Source organism: Magnolia sinica, chromosome 5 (genome assembly GCF_029962835.1).
Source record: "Magnolia sinica isolate HGM2019 chromosome 5, MsV1, whole genome shotgun sequence".
Lineage (NCBI taxonomy): Eukaryota > Viridiplantae > Streptophyta > Magnoliopsida > Magnoliales > Magnoliaceae > Magnolia > Magnolia sinica.
Window position 1 is genome coordinate 29,272,503 of NC_080577.1, and position 22,586 is coordinate 29,295,088.

Here is a 22,586-nt window from a genome sequence, read left to right on the forward strand (position 1 = left end):
AGAAATTCTCCACTGACTCCTGCTTTACATGCAGCCATCGACCTCCATCAACTATAAAAGAAAGAGACGTGAGAGAGATAGAGAGGGATCCAATCCTTGGACGTGGGATCCTAGATCAGGTAGCAGTGGAGGCATCGAAGGAACGGGCAGCCGTGAAGGCCGAGAAAGAAAGAGAGATAGATTAGAGTTTGTTTTTCTTTGAGTTTTATGTTTTTATTTAAGATGTTTAGCCTTGCCATGTCTATGCTCGGCTAAACCTCTTAGTTATAAGGGCTAAGAGGTGAAGCTTGTAGCGTGATTGGAGTGTTAGCCTTACTTTGATTTATGTTTATTGAACTCTTATAGATGCTAGTTCAATTATAAGGAATGTTTTTAGTTTTAATGGTTTGTTGTGACTTAAATTTAAATAGATCTGCGATAGCTTGAGATATTCTCTTTTCATGTATTGAGATTGTGAACTTGGGAACCGTGTTGTTCACCATCGTCTCATGGGCATGGTTGGGTGATGGAACCCTTCCTAACTTTCACAATTCTCTCATGATTGGCTGTGAGATTAGTAAATTGCTGTTGTTTGCCATAGTGTCCTGGGCATGCTTAGGTGACGGAATCACTTCCAAATCTTTGTCATTCTTATCTATTGATGATTAGACCCATGAGAAGTTCAGAGATCTAACTAATCTATTCTTACCAACTGGATAGGATAGGACTCTAATTCTAGTTGTGCCCTTGAATCATTGCTAGGTAGCTTCCCAATTGCTACAAGTGGATCCTTGGCACCCTAGTTTTCCACCTTCATATTTACAAGTCTTAGATTAATATTTCACTATTATTCCCTCATACTCACTTGACTTAGATTTCATCTTAGTCTAGTTCTAGTTCAAGTTATTTCAGATTACGTACAGGTTTCAGTCCCTGTGGATTCGACCTCGGTCTTGTCGAGTTTATTACTACATCACAACCCTATACTTGGGGTGTGAACAATTTTTTGGCGCCGTTGCCGGGGACTGACGGCTACAATTTTCTGAAATTAATTGGTTTTAGAATTAGTTTAAGATTTTTACTAACTTTAGTTTTATATTTTTTGTTCTATTTGATTTTTAAAAACTAACCTTCTTTCCTGCTTTATAGGATTTTGATAGATCTTTTAAAGTGGTAACTTCGTCCTAATTTCTTTACTTTCTCTATTCTTTAGATTAGATCTTATTTTCTAGAAACTAACTTCTTTTGTTTTCTTTTGTAGGATCTTAACATATGAACTTCTAATTTGGTAACATCCTTCTAACTTCTCCTCTGCTTACGTTCCATATATTGTTGTAGGTATTTTCTTTTATTCTAGGATAAGACTCAGAGTTAGGGTTCTACCATGGAAGCGTGGGTATGTGTATTTGCTGAGATGGATAAGAGATATTGGAGAATGCCTAAGGGATGTGGAATTCAACTTGTACCTCAAGATTTTTCTCCATCGAGAACCGACATTAAGAACCAATTAGAACGTTATGATCCATCGGTTAATAAGTCCGTACGCGATCATAATTATGGGAATGAGGATTATTATCAACCATCATATTCTCCCACGTATGATCTGTATGACTATAACCAGTGGAAACATTAAGATTGAGAAGATGAACCAACAACATGTTATAATGATTATTCTCTTGGATCCCCTGCATTTGAGATCCAACCAGAAATAATTCAAGAGAATTCAATTCAAAATTTCTTCCAAATTCTAGAGCTCAGCCACCAAAATACACTCCAACGACTACAAAAAATTATAAAAGATATTCAACAAGAGAGTTCACACATGATGCGATTGTGGAGAACTCTAGAATTTGGAATGAGGAGTTTAATTCCATTAATGAGCATACGGTTCAATTTCCCGATGAGTCGATTTCAATGACCGTTCAAAAGAATGGTGAAGAGACATGGGTGTCATTCAAATATAATGATGATGACACACTTCACTCATAGGACACACTAGATTTCAATGATGAGGAAGAGGTTGGTTTATGTGAACCTCAACTCAATCTGGGAATAGAATGTGAAGAAAGTGATCTCATCCCAAATGTGCACTACATTGAACTAGAATGTGATGAATATTGGGATGATGATCATGAATGTGCAGCCCCAGTTCCCCTGGAATTAATCTCAAGTTTGATCCAGGTCAACGATCAAGAAGTACATGAAGGGAGCGGTCATAATGAGCTACTCCACTCACCTGACATGTCTGATTTAAAAGTAGATGAGCTCCTTACAACTGACCCTTCTATCTCTTGTGAGACATGTTTAGACGATTCCCTTAAATTGCATGATGATATGATTTGGGAGATGGATGAGTTACTCAATATGACTCTGGAATTTGAAACCACCCAGTTGAGGCCACCAGCTGAACTGTCATGTTTTGACGATTCAATGCCTCTTCTGAATAGTATCAATGAACAGAGTTCGCACATCAATACTTCATCTACTGACCCTCAATCCGTCTATGCAGGGATGAAGCAACATTTATTTACTTTTAAAGATGATGGATTCCTCGGGCAACACATCACAAACTTCAATATGAAGAATGAGTTACTCTCAGCTAAATTCCCCTGTGCTTTGGATGATTGCTTGGCACACTTTACTAGTTCAAACGATCCCATGATAAGAGACATAGTGAATGCCTTGTAAGACAACATCTCGGTAGTTGTCACGGACCGAGAGAACCCTTACTCTGAAGCCTCTCCCTCCCCATATCCTCAGTCTACCATTAGAGGAGGAGCTGACAATGGAACTGAAGTCTAACACTTCGGAATGTATTGAGACTTTGTAGTCTCTGATTCACCATGGGATACTAACATTGAAACATCTTCTATCACAGGTGAATCGTATATACTTTGGATAGCTCAAGCAATTCAACAAAAAAATTTCTTATGAGGTACATAAATTTCTCTGGAAAGTCATGCTCCAGGGCATCCAAGCCTATTGCAAAAAAGGCTTTTGGATGATCCTGTTGAGAAACTTACTGAGAAACTTATCAAGATATTGGTCGAAAGAGGAAACTTGTGGCATGATCGAGTAGTTTTTCCCTGCTTTCATAGGACTAGAGTAGTTTTCTTTATATTGTTTAGGTTAGACAGTTTTATGCCATTTGGTTAGTTTGCTTTCGTGTTTTCACTCTTGTGCTGACCTGCTCTCACACTGCGATCTCTTAAAAAATCTCTCTCGATTCCTTCATTCAAGTACTATCTTCCCATCATGTTTCATTTACTTTTATTGTCCCATGTGCATTGCATGCTCATATATCTTTTACATTGAGGACAATGTAGATTTTAAGTTAGGGGTGGGAGATTAGGTTACCTAATCAGTGTTTTCTTGGTCTTGAGCAAAAATTGTGATTTTTTTAAATTTTTTTTAGAATTTCTTGTGAACCCGAAGTGATTTTGATGGCCATCTAGGGCACTTAGAATTTCAAGATAAGTGATGTTGGTAATTTATGACTCTTGGATTCAGTTATCTGTTAGATTTCACAGTACGTTCGAATAGTTAATCCATGATTAGAAGTTTTAAACATTGATTGAGTCATGAATTCATAGGACACATCTCGCTTGCACATTAAGGTTTTAGTTCGATATTGAATTGTAATTTGGTGATCATTAAGCATGGAAGGAACCAACCTGGGGAATTTGTCCATCTTGTTCAATATGAAGAATATAGAAAAAGAAAAAGAAGTTTTTGAAAAAAAGAGAGAAAAAAGAATGAATGAATGAAAGAAAAAGAATACCCAGCTAAAAAACAGTTGTCATCAGGAAAGGGTTGGGTGTACGATCTTCACCATAGGTTTGCTCCCTATAGGTGCGGATTTGATTCCCCTCCCTGTTAATGGAAAAATCAAAAGCTGGAAGAATGAAAAAAAAAAGAACTATAAGGTAAGTTCTAGTTTAGGTTTTGGTTGTCCTGAATGCTCATTTGATCATCAATGTATCATGGAAATTGACAATTGGATCTCTTAATGATGGTAAGCCGAGATTACACTATACACCTATGGAACTCAATGTTTAGAATTTTTCTAATTGATGGATTAATACTTTGAACTTGACTATGAAGTTTACTGTGCGCTTGAGGCCAAGAGAAAATAATGCCCAATATTCATGAATCTTAGATTTCTAGGATTTGGATTGTTTCTCAAAGATTAATCGAGTTTATAAAAAATTTATCCTGTAATTCTTAACTTATTTTTTTGCATAATTTACTCAAGACTAGCAAAATGCTGGTTGGGATTGTGTTGAGGGTCAAATATTGCATATTAGACTCCAGTTATTACCTGGGTTTACGAACATGATACTGTTTAATAGCCTATTTTAATCATGTTTGTACTGCAGGGTGAATTTACAGGCTTGGACTAAAAAAGGGTGCTAAAAGCATGGATTTAATGCTCTAAAAGTCACGAAGGCAAGGTACGGACCCCAGGGGACCGAGATCGAAGAATTTACACACCAGAGATCTGAGAAAATCACGCCACTCGCGTTAAACGGGCCTGAAAATTGTCCAGAATGCAAAATCACAGGGTTTCCACCATCCGTTCAGCTTGAAATTTCATATATGGCATGAGGACCATAAATTAACCGTACACGTCAAATTTCAGCGATGGGACCCTTGTGAAAGTGGCCCAATGGATAGAACAGCTCATGAATTTGTGATTTGGGGCCCACCTGAGATCTGCATACGCTTCGAAGTTGGTCTCACCCCATTTTATGAGATGACAAACCAAATGGTCGAAGTAGATCTTTCAGAATCGTCACCATGGATCCGACTTGTGTTGAGAGTGCATGGTGCACAAGAGCGCACCAGACATGCACTGGACTACATATCGGGTCAAACCAACTTTGACCCGATCTCCTTTAAAAATGGAAATAGTCATTTTCTCTTTTTGTAGCAAGGAGATCCGGATGATCTCAGTAGGCCATCAAGATGCATCCTAATGGCTGATCCACACCATCCATTTGAAGATGAACGATGGCCTGACGAGGACCATGAAGGCTCCACACATTAATTTACACGTGTGCGTACACGGATAGAGGGAGAACATCACATGTGCAGCTAAAGAAAAACCTCAAGAACTCTGCATCCACTACAAAGCTTCTCCCAGAATTTATACTTCTAGGCTAAGATGTCGTAGCAAGATTAATGGATGGAGTGGATTTCTTAGACACCTAAAGGAGTGGGCCCCACCGACAGCCAATGCAAGAAGCGCTGGCTCTGTTTCTTGTGTCCAAGTGAAATGGAAGCTTGTGGGCCGTTTGAGGAGCATGGCGAGGATCGTCCCGGGCATCTGGACCATCCAAATTACACCTATGGGATGGCCAACCACTCCCAAGACGCCTGTCCGGATCAGATTCCGGAAAGGACTACCGGTTTCCTATTTCTGATGGTTGCTGCGTAAGGAAGTCACCATGATTTTCTCCACCGACTCCATCTATCTATGCATGTCTCTTGTGCGGAAATTCTCCACCGACTCCTGCTTTACATGCAACCATCGACCTCCATCAGCTATAAAAGAAAGAGACGTGAGAGACAGAGAGAGAGGGATCCAATCCTTGGACGTGGGACCTAGATCAGGCAGCTGTGGAGGCATTGAAGGAACGGGCAGTCGTGAAGGCCGAGAAAGAAAGAGAGAGAGAGATTAGAGTTTGTTTTTCTTTGAGTTTTATGTTTTTATTTAAGATGTTTAGCCTTGCCATGTCTATGCTCGGCTAAACCTCTTAGTTAGGGCTAAGAGGTGAAGCTTGTAGCGTGATTGGGGTGTTAGCTTTGCTTTGATTTATGTTTATTGAACTCTCATGGATGCTAGTTTGATTATAAAGAATGTTTTTAGTTTTAATGGTTTGTTGTGACTTAAATTACAATAGATCTACGATAGCTCGAGATATTCTCTTTTCATGTATTGAGATTATGAACTTGGGAATCGTGTTGTTCACCATCATCTCATGGGCATGGTTAGGTGATGGAACCCTTCCTAACTTTCACAATTCTCTCATGATTGGCTGTGAGATTGGTAAATTGCTGTTGTTTGCCATAGTCTCCTGGGCATGCTTAGGTGACGGAATCACTTCCAAATCTTCACCATTCTTATCTATTGATGATTAGACTCATGAGAAGTTCAGAGATCTGACAAATCTCTTCTTACCAACTGGATAGGATATGACTCTAATTCCAGTTGTGTCCTTGAATCATTGCTAATTGCTACAAGTGGATCCTTAGCACCCTAGTTTTTCACCTTTAAATTTATAAGTTTTACATTAATATTTCACCATTATTCCCTCATACTCACTTGATTTAGATTTCATCTTAGTCTAGTTCTAGTTCGAGTTATTTTCAGATTATGTACAAGTTTCAGTCCTTATGGATTCGACCTCGGTCTTACCGAGTTTATTACTGCATCACAACCCTATACTTGGGGTGTGGACATTTTGCACCGTATATTGCATTGAATCCTCAGCATAGGACATTTGGTTTATTATGTTTCTGCATCACACAACTTAGATAAGGCTGATGGTATTTATGGACTCGTCAGGAATTGCATATTGCATTGCATCCTTAGTATATGACATTTTCCTTACTATGACTCTACATTATGTGGCCGATCTGCATTGCATTCTCTAGATAAGGTCGATGGTAATTATGGACTTGTCAATAGTTTTGTTTACTCTGATATTTATATGCTTGGCACATACACTGCACACACATACACCACCCTCGAAGCTTCTTATAAGCTTATGCATGACCGTTGCGTGCAGGTGACGTTATGTCGCAACAGTATTAAGGCAGGAGCCTGTGCTAGAGCTTTGGAGTTCTTGTTTCATATATGTATTTCCCTTTCAGCATTGTACTTAAATGATTTAATTAATAGATATGTGATGATGATATTACTCTTATGATTTGGGTACACTTGTGGTTATGCACTTACCATGTCGGCAGGACAATTACATTTAGTCATGTGATTAGCTAGACGTCCATTAGCTGGCCATTGATTTTGACTTATAGCCTACCCAATGAGTAGATTGGGTCAATTTCTATAACAGGTTTCATGGTATGTGACTCACCTTTTGCATGTATTGAATATTTTGCAAACGCAACTCCGGTGGGAAAAAATGCAGAATGTGAAAGTTCATATACATTTGTTGTATGTGATGATTTTGGGAACGCAACTCTGCCCTCCAATCATGTGCAAGGTATGTGCTACCCTCCAAACATCTGGATGGTCTTGACTAACATACATGAATGCTAAATGCACCATTTAAGAAACATTGGATAGCATATGTACAACTATGCTATTTTGAAGGATTGCAAAAGTCACATCCTTTTCTTTTTCTTTTTCTTTTTCTTTTTCTTTTTTTTTTTTTGAATGCAAAAATTGTGATTTTTTACATTCACTTGATTGAACCTGAAATGGTTTTTTTATGTTTTAATTTTATTATGATTTTTATTTGTTCTTGCATTAATGAATGGAATATTGCTTTTCAGATTCTTTTCATTGAATCTGGATTTATTTATTTTTAATTTGTTGAATTTATTTATTTTGGGTTAAATGAGAGAATAGCTTGATCGATTGGATATTTCTTAAATTCTTCATTTAGGAAAAGCTATGTATTAAGTGCAACCTGCCTGATGGACCATGAATTATAATCACCAGACCAAATTTAACACATGTTAGTCACTTGTATGCATATGCAACTAGATTGTCATGTGTACAGTGCGCATATAGATGAACATATGGATAAAATACATGCATGCTTGTTGGTGCTTCCTGGTGAAAGGGTTGAAGGCCTGATTTCTCCTACAGGAACCGACATCTCTACAAGGTGTGTTTCCCCCCCCCCCCCCCCCTCTTCTCTTTTTCTTTTTTTGGCACAATCACTTGAAGTTTTAGAATGGAAGCTTTCTTTCTATTTCTCCTACCATTTAATTCTCGATGACAATATTTAGGGGTGGGAATATTTTTTAATGGGCTGAGTTGATAAATTAAACTGTTCTTGAAAATGAAGGGCGAATAATTTAAAAGGTGGGGGAAGCTTGTGAGTTGGGCCACAACATGGAGGAAGCACATTTACTACATGCTCAACAAGGAATTCCAATATCAGAATATGGGGTAAGTTGTTATAATTTCTCCGGTTGGTTTTCTAAACTGCTGGTACCAATATAGGAATATTAGCTTAATTCATAATATTGTTTCAAGCATCAGAAAATCAGCACAAGCCTATAAATGGGCTGAACCCCAATTGGAAATAATTAAAGTTGTGAGTTAACTGCTACAGATTTGTTGTTTCTTTCTTTTACTAAATATGCTCGTATTATGGTTGTAGTATAGATATTTTTTTACTTTATGAACAAATTCAGTGTTGTAGGATTAGTTTGAAAAGCTTTCAGCAGGGTCCTAGAATTTGTAGTATAGATATCTTTTACTTTATTGTGGATGGAACACATACTGGAAAGCATGTTGATTAGACGTATGTGGGCCATTGTGTTTAAGTACCAGCCATTTTCTTTTAACTGTCCATGCAATGCCACAAACTGAGTGGTGGCTTTTGTTTTGGTATTGTGGATGGAACACATACTTTATTTTTTTGCTGCATGATGTTGTTAATTATAGATGTTTTAGCTTTTGAAGGAGGCCTAAATTTGGTTATTTTTGTCTTCAATCAAGGAATAGAAGTGTTGTATAGATTACTTACAAAGGGTCTTTTGTATCTTCTCTGTTTCTGTTTTTCTTTCGTCTTTTTTATGATTTTTTCAGTGCTTTTTGTAATTTTTGGGAATTTTATCTTTTAAGCATGCCTGGTTTTTTACCCCCGAAACCAGCTTGGGTTTTGTGGTTTTCCCTATTTTCTTTTGTTTTGGCTTTTGTTTTGGTATTGGATTTTTTCTTTTAATTTATCTAATTTCTTTTTTGTTTTTTCAGGATTGTAATTGACAATGATGATTGTAAGAATGAAACCGCTATTCAGGTAACCTGGAATACCTTTTCACTTATTACTGGTTTGGTTGTGTTGGGAATTTGAATCAGAAGAGAGAAATATTTAGGTTTGGCTTGTAAGATTTCTTTAGTTGTTTTTTTTTTTTTTTAATATTATATATTAAAAGAAGGAAATCATCTATTCTGATCCTTGAAGTTCATTTGAAGTCAATGTTTTTTGACTCTCTAGTCTCTACCATGCCCTATGGTTCTACCATGATTAATCTTGGGACCTGCTATCTACACCTGTTCTGACTAATGAATACATCCATCCTTCTCACTTTTGGTTTTTCACAACAGTACAGCTTTTGTAATATTATATGACTAAAGGTATAGAAAGGATGGATATAGTTATCTGTTGGATATGGAAATGCCTCCTGCAATCTTATCCCCAATTAGGTGTTCACATTACCATGTTCCTTTGTATTTGATTAATCTTCGTTATTTGGGAGATCCTATTTTGTTTTGAAATTAAGATTTATTTTTGGACTTAGGAAGTGGCTTGTACGAATTATGTCATTTTTTTGTGGAATATTTCAGAAACATCATTCACTGGCAAACCAAAATGGCCCAACAAATGATATTGATAGCTATGGTCATCAATTGATGGAAGTGATTCCAAAAATTGTGATAACCAGCTTAGCTTAGTGACCAATTCAGAACAGATATACAAATGGACCCTTCATTTTGTTACTTCATACACAAACATCTAAAGAGGTGGTAAATTGTGATAACCAGCTCCATGCCCATTTCCATCTTTATAATATTGCTAACAAAATTTGTCCTTTACCTTCACCATGGTTTTATTCAGGATGATGGTTTTCATGTCTTTTCTTTTCCTTTTCAGACTATTCAAAGTCTATGTTCGTAACTTGCTCAGCTCCAAGATACATACATGTTGCAAGGTATTTTCAAGATATTTACAATTGATGCAGGCTTTTCTCATGTGCTTAAAATCATGTAGATGGCAAATAAAAATTTCAGTAGGGTCTCAAAATATTTTAATGATGGGATGAACTCTATTTTGCAATGGTGTGGTTTACTTGAGATTTGGATATGCTTCATTTTTTTTTTATTACTCTCTGAAACGAGCTTGGAAAACTAATGGATGACGCGTATATACAACAAATACATCAAGACAAAGATAGGCTTATGGTTAGTCCCACACCCATTAACATATTACCGGTAACCGCTTAGTCCACTTCCTACTTTTGGTGGGAGTAAGGATTTGGTGATGCCCAAGTCTCACCCAAGATGGTGGGGCCCTTACCGTGGGGGTGTGCATCCACTTGTACATCCGTTTTTTAATATCATTTTAGGGCATGAGACGAAAAGTAAAGTAGATCTAATTATCTAGTGGACTACTGAAAGGAAAAACTGTGATTGAATTCCCCACTGTTAAAAACTTCCTAATGTCCTCTGTAGCGTTTATTTGACATCCAACCAGCTGATAAGGCCACACAATTAGATAAAGGGTTAAACAAATATCAGCTGAGTCCAAAACTTTTGTGGCTCATAAAATGTTTATGACAGTCATCACCCATGCTTCTTACCATATAGTTCACCTAAGATTTGGATCTGCTTTATTTTCGGCCTTGTGCCCATGTTAGGCCTAAGGATATCAGGCCAACCTATGTTCAGGTGGGCCACACCAAAGGAAACAATTGGGAAGACGTCCACCATTGATTTTTTATTTTATTTTATTTTATTTTTTTACAAAGGCTTACCATAATGGGTATGTGAAATCCACTCAAACCATTAGATGCCATACCAAATTTAAGCTTGCGGCTAAAAAATCAGGCCCATTCATAATTCAAGTGGGTCACACCAAGGGAAATAGTTTGGAGGGTGGGTGTTTCCCAGTACACTGTTTCCAATTGTGTGGTCCACCTGAAGCACTGATGGGGCTGGTTTTTTAGTCATAAACAAAAAATGCGTCACCCACCTAGTGGTCGGAGCAGATTTGGGAAACAGATCACAGTGTGTGTGTGTGTGTGTGTGTGTGTGTGTGTGTGTGTGTCCTTCCGGAGTCAATGGCATACGGATTATCTGTTACTTGTCACATTTGGCTTTGTCTTGACTTGAGGAAGGTAACTTGCTTATTTGGCCAGGTCACTTAGTGAGTATGGTGGCTTAATGCTAGAGATGGTTTCTCTATTAAGGCAGATGGCATTGATTCACAGGACTCTTTAAGATGATTTTTTTAGTTTTGTCCACTCGTAATTTCTTGGATATTTATTTCAAAGTATGGCACTGTAGATTCATGTGGGTCTTTTTTATCTGCCTCCTAAGTTTTAGTTCAGAGATGGTATGATAATTTATGAGTTCTACCTTTGGCATTGCTGTTGATTCTATTCAGAAAAATGCAGCCAGTCAAATCTGTATTTAGGACTAAATGTGGTGAAGCTTAAGCTAATGTGATACTGACATGAAAAGAAGATTTAAGGATCCTAAATCCAGAAGCTAATGTATCCCTTTTTTTCCCTATTAAGTTTTTGTAAACTGTATGGAAAGTTAGGATAGATCTCTGTCCAATCATTATGAAGCTTCATGATAGATAACAAATGTAATCTATGAGAACGGATACGCCGTGCAAACTATTGGTTAGTGGCTTCGATGGTCTGTTTATCATATGAAACATCCATCCCTGTTGTTAGCAGTGAAATCAAATTATCTCTAGTTAATGTGGAACTCCATCATGAAATTGTTTTTATTGATTTTGTCATGTTTTGTAAGTGCTAGCTTCCTTGTAACCTGTGTGAATCTTTTCAAGGGATTGAGAGGGCAGGAGGGATCATTGCCTTTTCCCTGGAAAATTGCATGCTATGGGTTCCATGTCTTGTGTCTTCCACTTGTAGCATACCTGTTATGGTAATATTTCATTACAGCATGCTAATTTTGCAGGGCTTGATTTCATGCATTTTGTTATTTCAGCATGCATACCGTGATGGCTGGTTAGATGAAGTGGTACTACGCCATCTTGGCGTTGAAGATGGAAACACTGTGATAGCTAAAGATATCAGGTTTGGCTTTGCTTTGGCATTGCTTTCTCCAATTTTTCTTTTGGTATTCAATCACACAATCTGGTGCATCTGTATCCTTCTGCTTGCATTTGTTTCTTACAAAATTCATGATTCTTTAAGGCTCTCAGACTTAGTAGGTTGCATCTATAATGGGTGAGCTGAGCTTGTTAAAAAGCTTAAATGGAAGTTTGATGTCGCAATTCTGCTCTACCTCTTATTTTCTGCACCTTTTTCATTCTTCTTATGTACAGAGTTTTTCTAGCCCTACACCCTTACATCACCCACCTGTTAACATGGTTTTAAATGATGTCCGATACAAGTTGGTGCTGTCCAGTCTTATCGTTTTTGGTTTGACCGGAAATGAGTCACCTGACTGATTGGGGACTGAAACTGGGACAGAAATGGATCTGTGCGGGATTGAAATGGACGAGATGGGGCGTAATCATTATTTGGTTCAGACCAGAAATTAAATAGGAATTCGAGTTGTTAATGGAAATGTGCATCTAGATAGTGCTTGCCTATAACATTGGACTTGCTCTTGTACAGACATTGTGCTGAATGTTTATCATCAATGCTGGCCCTGGTTTTAGGCTGCTGTATAGGACAGCGGTCTTTTATCGATACAAAAACCACTTCAAAGATTCATGTACTCTCAATGAGGCTTTTCTTCTATTTGTATTTAATTAATTAATGTTCTGTCTTTTAGAAATACCGTGACAATGTGTCTAGCAGTAGTTTTTGACATGCTTCTCTAATTTGGAAGGGTATGGTTCTCAGAGTTTGATGAATATGTTCCCATAGTAGACAAAGCTGTGGATTCAAGCTAGAAGAAAGAAATGTACCCATCAAAAGCTCCCATCTCCTAGAAGCATGCAAGTATATATTAGATTCTATTAGGGAGTTGCAGGCTTTTGCAAGTCAATGGGTATATGTTGTTATATGAGATATCATATTTAGTGGATTTCATTAATGTTCATGTATTTTTCATATGAGGTATCATATAATGCTTTGGCAGGGAATTTTTATTTTCATTATGATTGAACTTTTTGGTTTAATGAATAGGATTCTTATTAAACAATCATTTGAATTATTTTTTAAATGACTATCAGGTGTAAGATTCAAAATAATAATAATAATAATAAATCTGACGATACTTTTTTTTTTTTACTTTATGGATATTTTAGTGACGGATCAAATCCGTCGATAATTTCTGAACAAGTTGAAAATCAACGACGGATTTCAGTCTGTCGCTCTCCTCATATTAGCGACAGACCTTATCCATCGCTAATAATTTTAATGACGACGGTTTTTTTGAATTTTTGAAACGTTTTTTTATTTTTTGCAACAGATCTTATTCATCGCTACTATGCGACGAACCATATCCATCGCAGATTAAACGACGGATTTTATCTGTCGAAAAAAAAACGACCCAGTAAACAGCGACAGATGAAATCCGTCGTTTATTTGGTTTTACAACAGATTTGGTTCGTCGTAAATTCGTGATTTTGGCGTAGTGATTGAATGTGCTTATGTGTGTAAATGGAGTAATTTATTTTATGCACTTATGGGAATGTTATAATAACTTAGTTTATTTATTTGCTATTTCCTTTGCCTCTTTATTGCTTTGGGGTTTTGATACTTACAAACGTTCTAGTAAGGTTGTCCTGCCATATGCCTTTAGTTTTTGGTGTTAGGTTGTCCTTAGAACTAAGTTTGTATTAACCTCTCAAGACTAGTACATTTGAGGTTTACTTGTGCTTCTTTATTATTTGATTGTGATATCTTTCTTTCAATTCTACATTTATTTTTTAATTTGGCAGTCATATTCACCCCTCTCCTCTAGGACGTATAGCTCGGCCTTTTCAGTTGCCTAATACGATCTCAAGCTGGAATAGATGGAGGTCAAGACTGTATTCTAGATTGTATTCCTGCACGGGAAGTTAGAAAAGCAGATCTATATGAAGCAAGCAGAGGGTTACGAAGTTAAAAAGGCAGAGAAAAAGGTTTGCAAGTTAATGAGGTCGTTGTACGGCCTGAAACAGTCGCCTAAGCAGTGGTATAAAAGATTTGATTCTTTTATGTTGAGTCAGAAATTTCCTCGGAGTGAATATGATCACTGTGTCTATTACTAAACATTGAGTGATGGAAAATTCATCATCCTAGTATTGTATGTTAATGATATGTTGATTACCTGTCATGATATATCTGAAATCAACCTGCTAAAGAGTCAGTTATCAGGTACATTCGAGATGAAAGATTTGGGGGCTATAAAGAGGGTTCTCGGCATAGATATTTATAGTGATAGGAAGAGGAGCAGGCTTTGGTTATCACGGGTAGAATACCTTGAAAAGGTACTCATCAAGTATGTGATGGACTAGGCAAAGCCGGTGAGCGTTCCCCACGCAGCTCACTTCAAACTTACCTTAAAACAATATCTTAAATCAAATGAGGAAAAATAGGTTATGTCTCATGTGCCTTATTCGAATACGGTTGACAGTTTAATGTAGGTCATGTCTATACGAGACCAGATATTTCACAGGCAATCGATGTTATAAGTAAATATATGTCAAACCCCGGCAAGCAACATTGAGAATTGGTGAAATGACTACTTCGATACATTCGAAGTACAAAAGACTACATCTTAACTTTTGAGAAGACATGAGCAAAGTTGGTAGGGTATGTGGATTCAGACTACGCAGACAGTGTGGATTCTAAAAAGTTGACTTCAGGTTACTCGTTTATACTAACTGGTGGAGCAACTAGTTGGATGTCGAAGCTTCAGTCTGTGGTGGCTCTTTCCACGACCGAAGCAAAATAAATGGCAGTGATACAAGCATTTAAGGTGTCTGGTTAAGAAGCATGATAAATCGATTGGGGCTTCAGTAGGAGGTCATGTTGGTTAATTGTGATAGCGAGAGCGCTATTAATTTAGCTAAACACATTGATGTTCATCACTACTTTATCCGACAGGTGCTTGAAGAAGGAGGCATGAATCTGGAGAAGATTCACACCAGCGTGAATCCATCAGACATGCTCACCAAGGTTGTTCCTACTGAGAAGTTCAACTTATGTACAACTTCTCTAGGTTTGGCGATAGCGTAAAAAGAAGATAAAGAGTGCACAAGAAGCATTGATGAAGCTATGATGTGAGGCAGAAATAAGATAATACGACAAGAAGCTACATGTTTGAAGATTGAAGACATGGTGGAGATTATTGTATTTGATGTCTTAAATCTAATAAGATTCTGCGCAAATTTTTTCGTAAAATTGCGAAAGTGTGGGATTTGTTTCCGATTTCGTTTATGATTCTTTCTAAAACTATATATATGCGTGTAAACAGGATTGGGAGGTATTCTAAGGCTTTCTAAAAGGGTTCAAGGCTTTCTAAAAAGGTGGAGCAAGGGAGAGATTTGAGGATTGCTTAAGTCTGGTAAGTCCTTCCTCTTTATAATTTCCACTTTCATAGTGAAGATTTGTCGCTTTGTGCCATGGTTTTTTCCCAAAATGGTTTTCCATGTTAAATCTTTGTGTTCTCTTGTATTTGCTTGGTGCTCTTGGATTGCTATCCTAGATCCATCTCTGTGTGATTCCACAGTCCAAAACCCAACACACACATCTAACTTTCATATTTTTTATGATCCAACATTCAAACGTTGGAGTATATAATTCCAAATACGAAGTCTTGATGGTGACCCATTTATATACTCCATGCTCTCTCTTATGTTCTCAATCATTTTGTTAATTAGTCTTAGTCCATATTTGTTGAGGGTCAAATATTACATATTAGACCCCATTTATTACTTGGTTTTATGAGCATGATAATGCTTAATGTTCTATTTTAATCATATTTGTGTTGCAAGGTGAATTCAAGAGCTTAGATTGAAAAGGATGTTAAAAGCATGAATTTAACACTCAAGAATCACCAAAGCCAAGATTGGATTTGATGAAATCAGGAATGAAGAATGCACACACTGAAGATCTAAGAAAATTAAGTCAAGAATGAAGAAAATCGAAGTTTTGAACTGAAATTGCGTAATCCTTGACCAGTCTTAGCCTCTGCTCAATAAATCCAGGCTACGCACGACCAGTCCTGGACACCACTCGACTAGTCGAGGTTCCTCGACCCGAACTCTAGTGATTAAAACAACTAAATTTATGTCTGGCTCAACCAGTTGAGTGTGTCCCACGACCAGTCGAGAGTTACACAAATTTTCCTGATCACCATCTAGGGTTTAAGGAGTAGAGCATAAGCGTGGAGAAGCCGTCGCTAAGATTTTTTCTTCCCTTAGTTGTTTTTATGCTTTTATTAAGAGATTCTAGTTCAATCATGTTTACGGTTGGCTAAGCCTCTTAGCTAGGGCTAAGAGGTTAAGCTTGTAGCATGATGAGATGTTTTCTATTACTTTTATTCATGTTTAAGTTGAACTATCTTTGATTCTAGTTTGATATTTAAGAAATACTTTTAGTTTTTAATAGTTTGTTGTGACTTAAATTACAATAGATCTGCGATAGCTTTAAGTATGTTCTTTTTATGCATTAAGATTATGAAATTAAGAAATCTCATTGCTCACCATCATCCCATGGGCATGGTTGGGTGATGGAATCCTTCTAAACTTCATGATTCCCTTATGATTGATTGTGGGATTGGTAAATCCTGTTGTTTGCCTCGTCTCATGGGCATGGTTTTGTGATTGGAATTACTTCCAGTTCTCATACCTCTCATCTATTGAGAACTAGGTCAAAGGAAGTTTAGATTTGATTTTACTGAGATATCTTCCATTTGGATAGGATTGGACTCCGATTCCAATTGTGTGACTTGAATCAAGCATAGATCTCACTGATCTCTACAAGTGGATCCTTAGAAACCCTAGTTTCCCACCTTTGAATTTCTTAAGGTTTTCATTAAATCTCTCATAATTACTCTTTATACGTCCATATTTAGGTTTTCATCTTTTTCTAGTTCTAGTTTTAGTTACTTTCAGAATACTCACAATAGTCCCTGTGGATTCAACCTCAGTCTCACCGAGATTATTAGTACATCACAACCCTATACTTGGGGTTGTGAACAAGTTTTTGGCACTGTTGCCAGGGATTAACGGTTGCATTTTTCTGAGATTAGCTAGTTTTAGGATTAGGTTAAGATTAGGGTTTTTCTATTTTCTATTTTCATATTAGGGTTTGTTTTCTATTTTTAGAAACTTTCTAATTCTACGATTTCTTTTATTTTTAGAAACTAACTTACTTTCTATTTTTATTTTTAGGAACTTTCTAATTTTAGAATTTGTATTTTTAGAAATTGACTTGATTTTTTTGTTTTGCAGGATTTTAATTAGGAACTTCTAATTTGGTAACTTCTTTCCAACTCCCTCTCTCTTTTTATTTCTAGACTTTTATTTCCTTTCTCTTTTAGGTTTAAGTTAGAATCTGAAATTGAGAGCTAAGAGTGTTTCATGCCCAAGTGGGTCCGTGACAACACTCAACATCTTTTGAGTGAAGGATGATTGGTTGAGGGGTTATCTATCCATCACAGGATTAGACACCACTCCTCGAAGTTAATTGAAGTGATGACTGCAAATCAACCAGTTAATCAACCAGGAAGATAACCTCAACCTAGGGCTGAGGAAGTCCAACATGAGAATGAGGTGCATCAAATACCCCCACCTCGTACTTTGCGAGATTATTTACAATTGGCGGGGGTGAGTATGCCCTCACGCATGGTTTTTTTAAAAAAATACAGGACACATGGATATCAAGCTAGGGGTGATTCAACTCCTTCCAAAATTCCATGGACTTGAATCTGAAAGTCCATATTTGCACTTATAAGAGTTTGATGAGATCATAACCACTTTATATTTTCCAAACGTGTTTGAGGACACAGTCAGACTAAAACTCTTTCCCTTTTCTTTGAAAGAGAAAGCTAAGATATGGTTGCATTTACTACGTCCCAGATATATTGGTACATGGAATGACATGATAAGGGAGTGCATAAAGAAATTTTTTCCACATCATAAAACGAACACCCTTAGAAAGTCAATTATGAACTTCGTCCAAAAGGAGGATGAAACATTCTTTCAATGTTGGGAGCAGTTCAAGGATCTTGTCAGTTTATACCCACAACATGGTTTTGAAACTTGGCTCATTACACACTTTTTCTATGATGGATTAACATCTTCCATGCACCAATTGGTTGCGACAATGTGCAATGGGGAATTCATGAATAAAAATGTCGATGATGTGTGGGACTACTTGGATAGACTTGCTAAAAACACATAATCATGGGACACTTACCCGAAATCAAGCACCACTTCTAGTGTAAGACCCGTGTCCTAATCCGTACTGTTCCGTTAGCTTCCGCGGTCCTTCCGGTCAAATTCCGGCAACCTTCGCACCGTATTCGGTGTTTGCGCACGATCCTAAGCCAGGTCCCGCACACCGACGTCGGCTCGATCCGAAACTTATGTCTTAGTAATCGCGTCGTCGCCGCGGTTCCAACGCCGTGACTTGCGCACCAAACCGATACCCAGGTAAGAAGATGCCGATCAGCGTTTATTCCGAAGAAACACCGCGCGTTGCGGATTTCGAGGGAATCTCTACACAATTAGTCCCACTAATTAACCATAAATGCAACCATACCTCAAAGTACTTCACCCATTCCCTCTTTTTTCAAAAGTCCACCATCTTTCCACCTCACCATTCCTCTTTTTCTCATTTTCAACCTCAACCATCCCTCTTCTCCACCAATTTCAAACTAAACCATACCCCTCATCACTCCTTTCTTACAACCATCACTCCACCCATCCCTCCACCCATTATTTCTATCTCTCCCTCTCATTCTCTAGCAACTTTTCCAAATCCCATGAGAAATTTCACTCATCCAACACTCCCTCTCAACTTCAAGTGTGGCCCACCCTCTCATCTCCAATCTCAACCATTCATCTTTCATCAACCTCCATTAAAAGTGAAGGTAAGGAGCTAAGGAGTCCAAGGGAGCAAGGAGAAGGAAGATAAGGTGGGTGATTTTTCCATTAATTTAAATTTTAGGGCCCACTTGTTGGTGGGACCCATTTGGATGTATGTGATTTAATCAAGAGGGCCCATAGTGGCGGGGTTCCTCTATCTCACCGTGTATCTCTCTTTCTATCTCTCTCTCATTCTTTCTTTGTAAAGGTGTGGATCCCACCGATATGTGTTACATCTCCCCCGTCCATCTACATCAGACGGTGTGGCCCACTTTATTATAGGTGATGATCCGCACCCTCCACTGTTGGGATGGGTCCAATGCATCTTTTTATATGTATATATATATATATATATATATATATATATATATATATATGTATGTTATATTTTATATAATATATGTATATAATATATAATATAATATGTATTTATATATATATACAATATAAGATAAATATTAAATGTATATGTATATATATATATTGGTGGGCCACATCCACATGGGACCCACCACAATTTTGTGAATATATAAACCGTCCAGCGTCCCTGGACGCTGGACGTTGCAACAGTGGACTTTATAAATAAATAAAAAAAAAAGGAAGGGAGATGTGGGCCACTCATGCAGGCCCCACCTTGATGTTTTTATACAATCCAAACCGTCCATTCTCTTCCTCAGGTCACTTAAGGCGTTGAACCGAAAAATGAGATGATCCCATTTTCTGGCGGGCCGTACTATAGGAAACAGTGTTCCTACTTTTGGTTTACTTCCTAAGGCTCCTGCATATCAAAAATAGCCCGATATTGGACTATATGGGCTTGTATCAACCCATAGGGACCCAGGGCTGTAGTGGATCTTGCGTATGTGGGCCCCGTCTATTAAAATCCGAATAAAATCAAATTTTCAAAAAAAAAAAAAACAAAAAATAAGAGGCAGCAACGCAGCTGCCATCACGCCAGCCGCGGGCGGACGGACGGACGGTCGGGCTGGGCTCACGGCCCAGCTGTGGGCCCCACGTTGACGCGTTTAGGCCATCCAAACCGTGCATTTGTTGGGTTCCCACAGTTCCGCCGTCCACCCTAAAAGTTAGCTGTATATGGAACTCCGGTGGGCCACATCATTTAAAATCATGTGAAGACATGCCAAAACATATAAAATCGTTTGGCGGGGCCTACCTGAGTTTTGGATGGTTCTGAAACTTGAACTGGACCGTTAGCCAGATGGGACCCACATAATTGGCTAACATGGAGTGTGTGTACTAACATTGGTGTGTACTAACAAGCTAACCCAAATATATATATATATATATATATATATATATATATATATATATATATATATATATATATATATATATATTTATATATTACAGTGGGCTCCCTGCCCACGTAACCTGTCAACAGGTTAGATGACAATAAACATTACGGTGGGCCCCTTCACCACGTGGCCCTGTGGATAGGTTGCATGAAAAATAAACAGTTCAGTGGGCCCTTGGTCCACACGACCCCATCAACCGGTTGTATGAAAAATAAATATTACAGTGGGCCTATCCAGGCCCACGTGACCTTATGAATAGATTGGATGACAAATAAAAACTACTGTGGGCTCTACCCTGGTCCACATAACCTTATGAACAGTTGGGTGGAAAATAAACATTATGTTGGGCCCGAAGTTGGGTAGAAAATAAACATGATATTGGGCCTTAGGTTGGGTGGAGAATAAGCGTTATGGTGAGTCCTACTTAGAACCCACCTACGTATGTATTATAAACCACGCCCTCTGTTAGTGTGAGCTCCATCATGATGTATGTGTTTCATCCAACTGTCCAACTGTGTTGGAGATAATTTAAAGCCCATTGTGGAGGCCCATGGGTCAAGGCCCATTTTATGAGGCCCATTGTGATATATGTAAGGCCCATGTGACTAGGCCCACGTGGATGCATTGGTGGCCGTCAATGAAGCCTACCTTGATATATGTTTACGAGACCCATGCATGAGGCCTATTTGATTTAGAGGCCCAATGGGATGTGCATGAGGCCCATACCATGATTTATGTGTCGACTCTTATAGCGGCAGTACCTTGGGAGCAATGATGGTTTGATGTCCACATTGTAAGGTTAATGTTGGTTAAATGTCCGCATTACGATCCTCCCTAAGGCCCATTAATAGGCCCATGTCTATAGTATATCAGCTGTTTGGGCTCATCTTCATGTTGATCAGAGCCCATCACCACATAACATGTTTAGTATAGATGCATGATTCATGATCATTCGAACCATATGTATGCCGATGTGAGGAATGACCGATCATAGCATATACCTTTGGATAGGCTGTTTATGGGCTCCCTGATAGGCGGAGTTGCCTCATATAAGTGCATGGTATATACGGGGCTATTGCATGATTGATAGTATGATTCATGCACTTGCATTTGTGTGATTGTAGTTACTGTATGCCCTAGCGACATCAGGGCCATAGCCTCCACACACACATCGTGGATGACAGGATTGGATACTGAAAATATTTAGTTTTAGCATACGGGCGCCATAGATATCTCTGGGTGAAAATCCCTAAACCCGATGGTACCGGAGGATGACTCCAACGTCGAGACCGAGTGGATGTATGAACGCATGAGGGCCGAATACCAGGAGGCCGCGTCTCCCACTGTGTCGTGGTCGGTTGGAAAAGGGTGTGGCCTTACTCGCCCGAGGGTAGGGGGCAATACTAGGCTGAGTTTGACCAGCTCATGAATGGGTCCGCTATCGACATGCCGGATAGGTATTGGCAGACTATTGGCCAGGCGGATAGTGAGGTTTCTTACGCTCACTTGGACTGTGCGGCTAGGAGAGCGGCAGTGCCACTTGGAGTGTACTGAACCCCAGTGATTTTTCAGAATGAGAACTGTACTGATATATGATGAGGATTAGCATGCTTGAATTGCATCTCGCATCGCATGGCTGTGTTATGGCCGATAACATTCATATCTTACACCGCATAGACTTGGTACGGCTGATTGTATTCATGTGCTCATCACCGTGATTCCGCATCACTCTGACCTTGCATTTTGAGCACGTTTGTATTGTGCACACACTCACACCACCCTCTAAGCTTTCTATAAGCTTATGCACGATTGATGCGTGCAGGTGACGCCAGGACGCAGTCGCAGCCATAGTCTCGCTGTAGTTGGAGCGTGCATCCGAGCTTCTGGAGTTTTGTTTCTTTTATTACATTGTATTTTCCCCTTTCAGCCGCATTGTACTAAAAAGCTTTTGATCATAGTGGATTTTGTGGTGGTGTTCTTGTGGTTATTGTTGTGGGTTATGCTTTTTGTTATGCTCATTATGATTCAGACTGATTATTTGAAACCCTCCTTGTAGTTTCCTAGGATCGGAACCTGGTGAATGGGTGCCGGGGTCCGAGAATGGGGTTCTACGGAGGCTGTCAGCGCCGGATTCGGCGATCGGGAATTTTGTGAGCCCGGTTCCCGAGTTCGGGGCGTGACATCTAGGCCCACTCAATCAAAGGAGAGGGGCGGATTGTACCTTTTAAAAGAGGATGATGATATTAATGATAAAGTGTCAAATCTCATAAGGAAATCCGAAACCATGGAACTAAAGAAG

The 22,586-nt window shown here is 38.5% G+C and overlaps 1 protein-coding gene and 1 non-coding gene across 4 annotated transcripts; one reads left to right on the forward strand and one right to left on the reverse strand.

Annotated features, from left to right (window-relative positions):
* The first annotated feature begins 7,366 nt into the window (after positions 1-7,366).
* LOC131245872 (uncharacterized) lies at positions 7,367-12,610 on the forward strand. Of its 3 annotated transcripts, none has more exons than XM_058245619.1 (4): positions 7,367-7,838; positions 8,022-8,125; positions 9,837-9,894; positions 11,924-12,610. In XM_058245619.1, the coding sequence occupies exons 2-4, from the start codon at positions 8,091-8,093 to the stop codon at positions 12,167-12,169; spliced, it is 339 nt and encodes a 112-aa protein (XP_058101602.1). In that variant the 5' UTR covers positions 7,367-7,838; positions 8,022-8,090; the 3' UTR covers positions 12,170-12,610. The 3 variants fall into 3 exon arrangements, with proteins under 3 accessions (XP_058101602.1, XP_058101603.1, XP_058101604.1); XM_058245620.1 differs by lacking the exon at positions 7,367-7,838 and adding an exon at positions 8,936-8,981 and having other exon boundaries at positions 7,883-8,125; XM_058245621.1 differs by lacking the exons at positions 7,367-7,838; positions 8,022-8,125 and adding exons at positions 8,219-8,273; positions 8,936-8,981.
* Positions 12,611-18,030: 5,420 nt separating this feature from the next.
* LOC131247542 (small nucleolar RNA R71) lies at positions 18,031-18,137 on the reverse strand. The gene has a single exon (XR_009171825.1). It is a non-coding gene; the product is annotated as a small nucleolar RNA R71 (small nucleolar RNA).
* Positions 18,138-22,586: the final 4,449 nt, after the last annotated feature.

What these genes read in the sequence shown, in the direction of transcription:
- LOC131245872 (XM_058245619.1), top strand. Translation starts at nt 8,091, where the DNA reads ATGCTCAACAAGGAATTCCAATATCAGAATATGGG. An exon ending in TTCCAATATCAGAATATGGG is followed by an intron (nt 8,126 to 9,836) that starts GTAAGTTGTTAT and finishes TTTCCTTTTCAG; the next exon opens with ACTATTCAAAGTCTATGTTC. An exon ending in AGATACATACATGTTGCAAG is followed by an intron (nt 9,895 to 11,923) that starts GTATTTTCAAGA and finishes TTGTTATTTCAG; the next exon opens with CATGCATACCGTGATGGCTG.